The 11910-nt window shown below is 34.7% G+C and overlaps 1 protein-coding gene across 1 annotated transcript; it reads right to left on the bottom strand.

Annotated features, from left to right (window-relative positions):
- Positions 1–1176: 1176 nt before the first annotated feature.
- On the bottom strand, positions 1177–10001 carry LOC145635983 (26S proteasome non-ATPase regulatory subunit 1 homolog A-like). Its single transcript, XM_081687407.1, has 13 exons — positions 9671–10001; positions 9417–9480; positions 8649–8754; positions 8403–8514; positions 8150–8318; positions 5013–5482; positions 4777–4912; positions 4290–4538; positions 3974–4194; positions 3638–3896; positions 2708–2940; positions 2111–2618; positions 1177–2025 (listed from the first exon to the last, which is right to left on the bottom strand). The coding sequence occupies exons 1-13, from the start codon at positions 9811–9813 to the stop codon at positions 1696–1698; spliced, it is 3000 nt and encodes a 999-aa protein (XP_081543533.1). The 5' UTR covers positions 9814–10001; the 3' UTR covers positions 1177–1695.
- Positions 10002–11910: the final 1909 nt, after the last annotated feature.

Here is an 11910-nt window from a genome sequence, read left to right as displayed (position 1 = left end):
AACTTTCCCTTTTTAATCTTTCCTTATCCCTTTCCTAATAAAACTTTACTAAAATAAAACTTTCCTAAATTAAATCCTAACTTAATAAATAATTAATTAAATAAAGCTTTCCTTTATAAAATATTTCCAAACTTATTTAAAAAAAATAATTAAAATGCCATATAGAATTAATTTCAAATTATTTAAATACCTCACAAAAAACTTATTTAAAATTTATAAAAATACGAATTATTATATTATCCATGGCAACGCTGCTGCAAACTGATGATGATGATGCTCATTGTTATTAAAATCCCGATTAATATCTTAAAATCTTACGATTTTACGATTCATGTATATCTTACGATTCGATTTACGATTCTATTCGATTTTACATATTTTTTCAGAACTAGCGAAATCCTTACAAGTAAAAAACATATTTATATAGGTTTTTATAAATATATATTGTCAAGTATTGATTGCTTAATGGTTAAATAATTATTATCTATCAATAATTAGGTTTCAAACTCATAATTTCAATATATTTAATTAAATTTATATTTGACGTCTTGATTATTCATGTCGGTAGAATCTTACAATTCTACGATTCGATTATGATAGCCCCTTTCATTTAAAGAATCCCGATTTTAATAACTTTGATGATGCTACTCTTCATGGGTCTCACCTAGGCCCCCTCTTTAAGCACTAGTTTTATTTAACTCCAGTTGCTTTAGTTTGGTTCCTTTAGGTGGTCTTCATGTTTGCTAATTTTACTTAACTAGCGACATGGCAGACTTTTTTGGGTCACTATTTGAACTCCATAACGTAATATAATATTTCAGTTATTTTGTTAAAAAGAAATGTTTGGTTATAAATGTATAATTTGTTTTTTTTTTTTTTATAGTTTCATAGTCTTTTTATATAATGCAATTTTTTTTTTCTAGTAAATGTTCTTTTTTTTCTAGTAAATGTTCATTTATTGGGCACGACCTTAGCCATCGAGACAAAAATTTAGTTTTGAACCAAGTACCTAGTTGTGCTCACCCCTGGCCCTACAACTAACTGCAGTATGGGCGCTCAGACTCCTCAATTTTTACTATGTCGCGGAACATGTTTTTTTTTTTTTTTACTTTAGGTTTATCCATTGGATTGTTAGATTGATCCCACACCCCTTTACTACTTGCGTAAGTGGCTGTAAAAAAATGATAATTCTTATATAAATTCCTAAAATGAAAATGTCATATCACTTGACCTATACTATATTTGACAAACTTTTAGTAGACAACTTACAAAAGTGAAATTACTAGAATCATAAAGTACAAAAACAATTCATGCAGTCATACCAGAATTTTAAAGCTAGGCAACACCCAAATAGTGGTGTTTTAATAGAAAAGAGTTGCAAAAAGTTCCTGGGAGGAGGGTTGATTAAAAGGTACTTTGCAGGGACTCTGTTGCCCCTACCACAGGCAACTTGAATGCAATTGAGAGATCAAACTAGGGAAAAGTACAATTTCCAGTCAATAGAAGTTCCTCAGTTCATATCGTTTGACAGTATTGTAAGCACAAAAGCAATATCGACAGCGGAAAAACACTTTGCCAATACTTCCGCCTAATGTGCTCAAATCAACAGCTCAGTTCGTGAACTTCTGCACCAAACTCAGGGCACAATAACAAGGTACAATGCCACATGAACCACATCACACTTGAACAGAGAAATTATGATGTGTACTCAAAAGGCTGTGGGGGTTGAGGTTCCTCATCAACAGCCATGGCAGCCACAGTTCCCTGTTGCACTGGTGCAGTGGACCCAGCAGCAGCATTTGTTGCTGCAGAAGCAGGTGCATCTGTAAGAGACAATACCTCCGGCTCCTCAGGACGCAAATCTTTCAGCAGGACAAAACCAGAGGCAGCCAACTTCACAGGCATATATCTGCTTCCCTCTAAAAACTTGATGAATTTCTCTTGAGCAGGAACCACCCTAGCAGGATTAGTTAAGGTTTCAAAAGAAGGTTCAGGCTCAACCTTTTTTTCTGGTACATTATCAACCTGCCAATTGCAAAGAAACAAACCACGTCAGATGATCCAGTAACCTGGAAATATAAACAATAATGAAGTGTGGAACTTGGCATACCAGCATAGAGTCTCCCTCCTCTGTAGACGACTTTCCTTTTCCAGCGGCAGATGTAGAAGCTGAGGGCTCTGACCCCACAGCCTTCTCTTTCAACTCTGTCTCCTTTTTTGCTCTAGCTTTGGCCTTTGCTGACGTTGATAATACAGCAGTGGGGAGTTTCACTGCCGATGTAGTGGTGGGCACAGATGTTGGCTTTGGATACTCAAACAACGAGGGTTTTGCATGAGACAAAAACTCAAACTTTGGAACTTTCAAATCATAGTTCAGCCCAACAAAAGCTGTAGGGGAGAATGACAAGCTTATGAAATATATGAGAGGATACCAGTACCAAAACTGGCTAAAAACAGCCAGACCAACCACCGCAGTAATTTTATCATGTTTTGACTTAGAGAGCAGCCTAATTGTCACATTCCTTCCACCTGCATCAAGAATCCCAGACGCCAAAATAGCTCCCATTTTGCTCATGGTATCTTCATGCTTGTCAAGAATTATCTTCTCCAATTGCCGCCTAAAAAAGAATACTATATGATAATGGAAATGAAACTAAGAGAAAAGGACAATAAAAAGAGCTGAATAGCTGATGGATACAATTATTACCTAAATGTTCCAACCCGAGAATCCATAGCTTCAGTAATCTGAACCATAACCATGGCCATAGCAATCAGGGCACCTTGCCGGACAAAATCAACGACATCCGATGTCAAGGGCTCTAACAAAGATATGGCCTCGCTCAGACCAGTGCCGGCACAAGAAATGCCAACTGCCAAGGCTGCACCGTATCGAACATGTGGATTGTAGGACTCGGAGAGCAGGGACACAATACGAGGTGTCTGTAGAGATAAAACCACTCAAGTGTAAATTTTAACAGAAAACAACAGCTACCAGATAGACCAAAACACCATAAATCATCTAAGTACTTAATTCTGCATGATTATAATATACTACACTTCAATCCCCAAGATATTCAAGACTACCTATTCATTAATATGAACCATCGAAAAAATTGATGCAAAATTTTATTTATACACTAGGTCAAGTATGTATAGCATTTGAATATTAAGGATCTAGAATACGTAAAAAAAATAAAAAATAAAAAAAAGTAGAATTTTAGATTTTAAAAAGAATTAAAACAGACTGGTATAAGCTTAAGGTGTGGAATAAGGAACGGAGAAATAATAAATACTAAATATCCTGGACTTTGTAGCTTTGCAAATTGATGATCTTATTCTTGGGATTAGTAGGAAAGGAAGGACCTTTATAGGGGCCAACTTGCTAAGTTATTCTTTATATTTTGCATGTAGAACATTTAGACAGAAGAGTACAAAGGGCTAGAATATGAATAAAAGTGGTCCACTTTACTGCTCTTTGGAGCTAATCCTATAAATGTTACCCAACATCAACATGACTGACTTGATACATGTCTTTACAATGCTCCTCTCAGTAGTATTAATCCTCTATCGTTATACCTTTTTATAGCAGTTTCTTTCTCATCTAAAACAAAGAATCAAGACAAAAGGTAAAACCAACCTGTTCTGGTTCAGAATACAAGACAAAACCAAGAGCCAAGACTGCAGTTCGCCTAACATCATCACTCACATCTGACACTGCAAAGTGTAGCAGCTGTCGGATGGCCTTGTTATTTGATGTTCCACTGTAAGCCAAAGCCAATGCATACATACCACCATAACGTATTATGGGATCTTGGTCGCGAGTCATTTGCTCAATAAGTGTGTCTGCTTCCTCCTCTCTTCCATAAACCGTAAGAGCTATACCTAACGCCAATCCCCTGATAATGCCAAGTAATCATATGAGAAAACAGGGATGATAACAAAATAATACAACAGATGATACATCTAGCTTTACCTAATTATCTTCTCATGCTGAGTTTCATGTGCATAAGCAAGCATCTCACCAGCCTTCTCACTAGCTGTACCAACCATAAGCAATCCCATGCTGATGCCAGCAGCTTCACCAGCAACAGCGCTATCTGTATAGAGCACATTTTTTATGTCCTCAAATATATCTTCATTGGCTGTTCCAAGAGCTGCTAATCCTAACCCTAAGCAGGCACCATGCTGTATGACCTGCAATAACAAGATTTATACACAAATTTAGTGTATTTAATCAAAATATACTAAGCGGAAAGATAATTACACTTTCATCGAACAAAACACCACACCTCAACATTAGTACTGCGTAGGCTATCAAGAAGGAATTGTTTGATACCCTCCCCATGGTTAGCATGAATCAAACCAAGAGCATACAGTGCTCCACCTTCAGAGTATGGACTACCACCACCTCCAGCCCCACCCTGTGGCAAGTAAGGCGCCATTAGTGACCGGCCCTGTTGCAAGTGGCCTCTGTGAATAACACCTAATCCAGCAGTTGCACTGAACTTGGCCCAGTTAGTGGCCCTGCTTAGCCAGTCCTGACAAATAAAGTAAAAAACAGTTAAGAGTACAACACTTTCCAATTTTTGCAACCAACTGCCATTGCCTATTGGGTAAAGATTGAGGGAATATGCTTTGGTCAATATTACAGGCGAACTGTTTTGTAAATAAGGATTGCTAAATTAACTTGACATAGCCAAGAAATGAATGGAGTGGGGAGGGGGGAAGGATTGAACTTGTTCAGGTCAAGTTAGAGCTAAGAGCAGAAAAAATTACCAAATTCTCCCTTAGAAAGGTATCCACTGTAGTACCAGCATGCATAATTGCATTCGCATATATGGTTGCACTGTGACAAACACTATTTCTCATCTCAACAGACTGCTTTATGGTCTTGAGAATCAGGAGGTCTGACCTAAATCCCAAGAAATAAAAAAAATAAAGAGGGATATTAAAAGTAGAACAAAAGATAATACATTAATGTGTTGAACAGTATAGAAAATGCAATGTTTTACTTGTTGTGACTATATAGAAACTGCAGAGTCAGCTGGATGGAAGTCTCCCCAGACAATATCCCTTTAATTTTGGTCAATCTTTCAGCATACCTAGCTTCAACAGGATCCATTTCACTCACAACTGATTCTGAGACTCGTGTCCCTTCATCCATTTGCACATCCTCAGAAGCAGTAGTATTTTCAGTCTGAGAGGGCTCTGGTTCCCTGGATATGGGCACCTCTGGAGAAGATAATTTTGGCTTTGAAAGACGATCCCTCACGTTTAACAGAAAAGCCTGATGCTCATTTTCAACAAGATCAAAAGCTATTTGGAAAGAAAGCAAAGTATCTTCCAAATTCTCTGCACGGAGAAGCTTTTCCAGAATGCCGGCAACAACTTCTGGTTGATCCAAAAACATAAGACACTGACAAATGCTCAAATAATCTGGGGACGGCAACTTCTGATACACTCTAACAAGCAGACGAAGCACCTGAAAAGGCAAAAGAGGTTAATATATACAAGCATAAGATAGATGTGGTCCCCTTCCCCCCAACTCTTTGTTTCCCCAACATGCGGTATTTCCTGATATCAATATCAGCAAGCAATATTTTCTAGTGTCTGGAAGAGGATGCTAACCACATGGACAGTTTCTATACCAGGAACCAACCATGAGGTTTAAACAAGACAAAAGGGGTATCCAATCATATGCCAACTTTGAAAATAATGCAAGTAAATTTACATTTTATAATAGGTATCCAATCGTATGCTAACCATAAAACTATTACTAAAGATGCAGGATGTCACAGAAAAATTTAGCACACAATACCCATTAGACTAACTTTAATATAGAAGAGAGCATGCAAAAACAGGTAACCTAAGGAAATGAGATACCAATCAACATGGTATACCACTACAGATTTTCAAATTCTATTTAAAAAACAACCCATGTCATAGCAAAGGAAGCCATATCTGAAGAATGTAATTCCACAATTAACATTGTAATTCTGTTGTAATGCAAAACCACGCAGGCTCAGAAATCCATAATATAATAGTAAAAGGAAAAAATGCATAATATATCTAATAATCATGAAGCATGACAGTTCTGATTAGAAAGATTGTGGTTCATTACTACTCCGCTATGTTGCACAGACTCCAGTTTGGGTTTCGTATCCAAGTCTGGATCAGAGGATTCAATCCTCCGATTCAAAAATTAACCAATACAGGATACAGTTAAAAGGGTGTCTTGACTAATTTTTTGGACATGGCTGGTATACAGTGTTGGGAAATTTTTTAGATAATAAAAATAGATAGTAATAATAATTAATTAATATAAAAGGATATATAACAAAAAATGGTACTCCGTAATAATTATCATTGGTACTGTTGTCAAAAAAAATATATAATTGGTACCAAAAAAAAATAGAAGGCCCAAAGCCAAAATCATATACATGACACATTGACACGTGATATTAAGTCTATTCACGTGCTTTATACATCTTTATAAAGAAAATACTCAAAAGTAAAAGTAAAATGAACAGCTCCCTCCACGAAATATCTTCCTTTAAACTTTGGCATGCATATTAAGGAACTTAATAAGGTGAGAGTGTGAGAAGAAGAGGAAGAGAGTGGAGGGTCCACTTCACATGGGTTGAATAGGATATTTTTTTATTTTAAGTAACATGATCATTTTTGACAATTAATGAATGCTTTTAATAATCCTACTTATTCTCTAATATCAGTTTTCCTAATGTATGCCCATTGACACATGTTAAGTTGCAAAAAAAAAAAAAAAAAAAAAAAAAAAAAAAAAAAACTTTCTGCAACTTTACACGAAAAACCCTATTAAATAAGGGACTGGAATACAGATTAAAAGGAATCTAACAAGATCCCTCGTGCCCATGTTTGTCTTATCTATAAATCACATAAGCTAGTCAAAGTAGAGTATTTGAATAGTGTCAAAAGTTAAAATGTGTCAACTACTAATATTTTGTTTTTACTGATTACGAAAAAAGTAACTCTATGCATTTATTTTATTTATTTTTTAATCATGCAAACCTGCTGGATAGCATTTAGACAGATATGCTAAAACAAGAAACAGGCTTGTCACATTAGTTATGCATGCAATGGTAACAAGTCTGCTTTTTATGTGGATTTTTAAGCAAAGAAAAGAGTAGAGATTTCTTGTTCCCTAGTTTTCTGTCTTAAAAGATCTAAAATATGGTAAAATTTAATGACAGTGCAAGAGAAGGTGATTCAAAGGTGACATCTTCTTTGGTAGTGTTTTGTACTGAAAACTAGGAAAGCTCTTATATTGGAATAATCAATATATTCCTATTAAAGTGAGGGGGGAAGAGGGAGTTGAGATGGACAGCAAAATGGGAGGGGAAGGAACTAGGGAGGCTGAAAACTTCAAAGTGAAAACAAAAGTATGACCACAACCTTAAGAACAAGAGCATGGGCTGAGTTATAAATTGACATGCTACATAAAAATTGATCATGTACAATTATCTATTTTCTACAAGAAATATTTATAATAAAAGAAGTGTTTACTTTCCCACCCCACCTCACCCGCAAAAGGAACAGGAGCAGTGGTGATCAAGAATGTGTTTTTATGTAGCAGTGTAACATTGTATCACACAAAAATACATGCAGATTCAAACTTTGTCAAATCAATCCTATAAAAGTATAAGACATACTAATACCTATAAAGAAAAAATGTGATTAAAAAAGAAAAACAGTGCTACATGTCATTTATCTAAAGCTATTTCCAAAAATAACAATTACGACCCATGGCAACAATTCTAATTATTCATAATCCAGACAAAGTAAGATTTAAGAACCCTATACATATGGTAATCACCATAGTTTGCAGCTTTAACACCTTTCCTTGTTTCTGCACAAGAGGCAGGGGCGCTATGATTCTGTAAAATTAGTTGTTTCTCTAGTCTTCTCAATAGCCAGAATTTTCAAACCATTATACAGGATGGCACGGTACAACAGACAATGGAGCAAGAAAGATGTATTAACTGGCCCCATTATGACAATCCTAGTCACCATTCCATGCAGAGCATAAAATGAAAAACAGTAACAAGTTCATAAAGCACTATCTAATATGCTAAATTCCCAGTTTGTATGACAAGCATGAAAAAATTATCACCTCCTGCCGATATTCTCTGCGACTAACATAGGAATGAGAAACATTAATGCAGTATGACAGACTTCCAGGAGCATTATCACTCCTCATTATAGCCTCCTCAAGTTTATCTAATCGTCGGCACTCAATTGCCATTCCCATAGCTTGCTGATACCTTCCATCTAAAATGCACCTAATTAAAAAAAAGTACATTCAATAAGAAACAGTAAACCACAGAAGCATAGAGTATAATATGCACAAAAAGGAAAATTCATACTTCTCCAACATTCTCTCCACAATTGCCTCTAGCCTGGGGTCAATGTTGACAGCTTCTTCCTTCGACTCTGCTGCTTTATTTCTAAGACTAGCATACTCATCAATGGCTTTGTCTGAAAGAATGAAAAAGAAAATAGCGTTAATCAAGGGCTAGTCAAGTTCCAGCAATCTCCAACAACATTTTTTGATTTACTGAAAGCTATTTGTCACCAAGAATCATTACTACATATAAGAGAAGCATAATTACCGAGAAGGGTCCTAACATAATCAGAATCCTCAGAAACATCAAATAATGTCCCAGCTCCCAGTGCATATGCCAAAGAATCATTCAGTTCACCCAAATAATAGAAAACCTGCAAAGAGAGCAAACATTAGCGAGTTATCACATTGTTTAGTAAAGAAAAACTCCAGCTAAAGGCTCAATTTGATGGACACTTACTAGAAATGCTCCGAATACTTTAATAAATGTAGCAACCACATATATCTCCAAACTCTAGCTAAAGGCTCAATTCGATTTACGATTACTAGAAATGTTCCAAATTAATTTAATAAAAGCAGCAACAAGATATATCTCCAAATTCCCGCTAAAGGCTCAATTCGATTTACACTTACTAGAAATGATCCTAATAATTTAATAAAAGCAGCAACCAGATATATCTCCAACTCCAGCTAAAAGCTCAATTCGATTTGCACTTACCGAGAAATGTTCCTAATAATTTATAAAAGCAGCAACCAGATATATCTCCAAACTCCAGCTAAAGGCTCAATTCGATTTGCACTTACAAGAAATGTTCCTAATAATTTGATAAAAGCAGCAACCAGATATATCTCCAAACTCCAGCAAAAGGCTCGATTCGATTTACACTTACTAGAAATGTTCCTAAAAAATTTATTTATTTTTGTAATTCTTCATCAATACATGCATAGTAAACTACTACCTCCATTTCAAATTATCTTTTGGTCAAATTGTTGCAAATATATTGAAATCGAGGTGTAGTTAAGATTGAAGATTTACCTTAGAGACAACTAATCCGGCCAATGGTCGCTGAGAGAATTCTTCATCTTCATACAAACTTTCTCTGAAATAATAATAACAAAAATCATAAAGAAAAATTACAATTTCAAGTTATACACTAGAATATAAAGCGATGAACCCTAATTAACAAGGAATTAAAATCAAATTAGAAAAAATCAAAACCTATTAGATCTAAAGCAATGAACCCTAATTATCAAGGAATTAAAATTAAAGAAAAAGAGTAAGAGAAATACATGAGAGGAATGCTAGTAGAGATCTCAGGCCATAGAAATTGAGCGTAAAGGTTGAGATTAGAGAGAGCATGAAGCTTCAGAGCAACTGAATTCTCGCTAAGCATAGCCAGCATTGCTCCTGCCGAACTCACCAAGGTCGCCATTGGAATTCAATTCAAAAATCTCGAGGAAACCCTAACCCCCAAATTCAACGAACAACCAAAGAAACAGCAGAAAATCAAGAAACCAACTTTACTCTACAAAGACGACTATATATTCCAAACTTCAACTAAAGTTTTGGATCTTAAACATTTATACGAAGTAGTTTCTTTTCCAACAAGCCAAAATGCACTTGAGAAATGATACGACTATATGAGTAGTGCTTATAAGAATATCAACATTCGTAATATAATTTTATACTACGGTTAAAACTCATCAAAAACTTGCAATTTTTCACTACATTATGGTATAAAAGTATATCATTTGATAGTAACTATCTCATGGTAAACATTTGCTTTGATCTCTGTGAAATATGAACCAACCAGGTCACACCATGTGGCCTGGTTATCATGTATCTTTTATTTTTATTTTTTTTTTCAATTGCATTTTAAGAAAAAATTATAAAGTTAAAAATTATGAAAAAATTACCATTGTTCATAATTTTTCAAGATTTACACATAGACACCCATATTGATATAGTTTTATATATTTTTTCGAATTCGCTTTTACTACGTAAATTGCTTATTTTATTTAATCAACTTTACAAACATTAATTAGTTATTTCCAATAATAAAATGAAATATAATAATAATTAAATTAAGTGTATTATTAATAAAAATAGGAGAGAAAAAGTGTGGTGGTAAAAATTTTTTTATACCTTGGGTGGGATGATTTTTGGAGAAAGTATATTGTATTGTGGTATAGATGATGTGGAGGAGTGAGAAAGTAGTAGAGAGACAGGGATGGTATAAATTTTTATACCAGGAGTGATGTTGGTCTAACTGAGACATGATATCTGTGGGGCACTGAGGTAATCTCATTAAATTTTATTTTTTTTTACTCCGTATTCCGTACTAGTATGCTCCCATGCTAATCCACGAGATAAATTAAAATATAATACTAGACTAGTATAGCACCCGTGTAATTGCACGGACGCACGGTTTTAAAGTATAAACTAGTGTTAGGCCCGGGCGAAGCCCCGAGTTACTGCATTATTTCCATGACAAAAATCTTTATTAATATTTTATTTTTATTTAATGACATGTAATATGGTAATAACTTAGTGGCTAACACGTTGAAATTTAAACTTGAGGTTGTGGGTTCAAATCTTGTAAGAACCATATTTTTAGACATGGAGTGAAAATCGGATTAGATGAGGAGAACGCCACGTGGCACCTAAACTTCATTAGGAACACGCTTTGAGGAGAGCGTCACGTGGCATCTTAACTTCTTTAGGAACGCCTTTTAATATATAGTATAGATCTTAACTTCTTTAGGAACGCCTTTTAATATATGGTATAGATACCAAACCCCACAAAATCAACTAAGGTTCAATTCGATTTATGGCCTGTTCATATATACTTATTTTCAGTTCAGTTCAGTTCAGCTCCAATCAGTTCAATTCAGTTCAGTTCAGTTCAGTTCAGCTCTTAATTTCCCTCTCTCATAAAGTATTCATTTCAGCTTAGTTCAGTTTAGTTCAGTTCCAATCAGTTCAGTTCAGTTCAGTTCAGTAAATATGAACAGGCCCTTACATTTACAGTCTATGATGCATGAGTTCTTCTAATGTTCATCGTACCCGTATCGGATATGCAATACGCACCCGTATTCTTATGGATATCGAGTACTTTAATATATAGTTTTATTATATTTTAAAAATATTTTTTAATAATAAATTTGCTTGCAATTTATTGAATTTGATGAAATATTGAATGATTTTTTCATCTTCTTAAAATCTACAAGTATAAAGTAAAATTTATCATATACTATTGAAGATTATATAAAATATATTTTTTAACAATATATTATACCATACTTTTGTCGTACCTGTATCCTCTATTTTCTAAACAACTGTATTGTGTACTCATATCATGTATGTACTCGATCTCGTACCCGTGTGCAACTTTGTATTTCAATTCATTTCCCATTTACATGCGTGATTGAAATTTCTCTGAAAGATGTAATTCTAAGTAAACATTTTGTAAAATTGTCTACTATAAGGAAAATAAAAAAATGCCCGTGCAATAGAAAGTTAGAAATAT

Source organism: Chenopodium album, chromosome 6, assembly GCF_948465745.1.
Source record: "Chenopodium album chromosome 6, dcCheAlbu1.1, whole genome shotgun sequence".
Lineage (NCBI taxonomy): Eukaryota > Viridiplantae > Streptophyta > Magnoliopsida > Caryophyllales > Amaranthaceae > Chenopodium > Chenopodium album.
The sequence above is the reverse complement of the archived record's forward strand: the minus strand, read 5'-3'. Positions and strand labels throughout refer to the sequence as shown.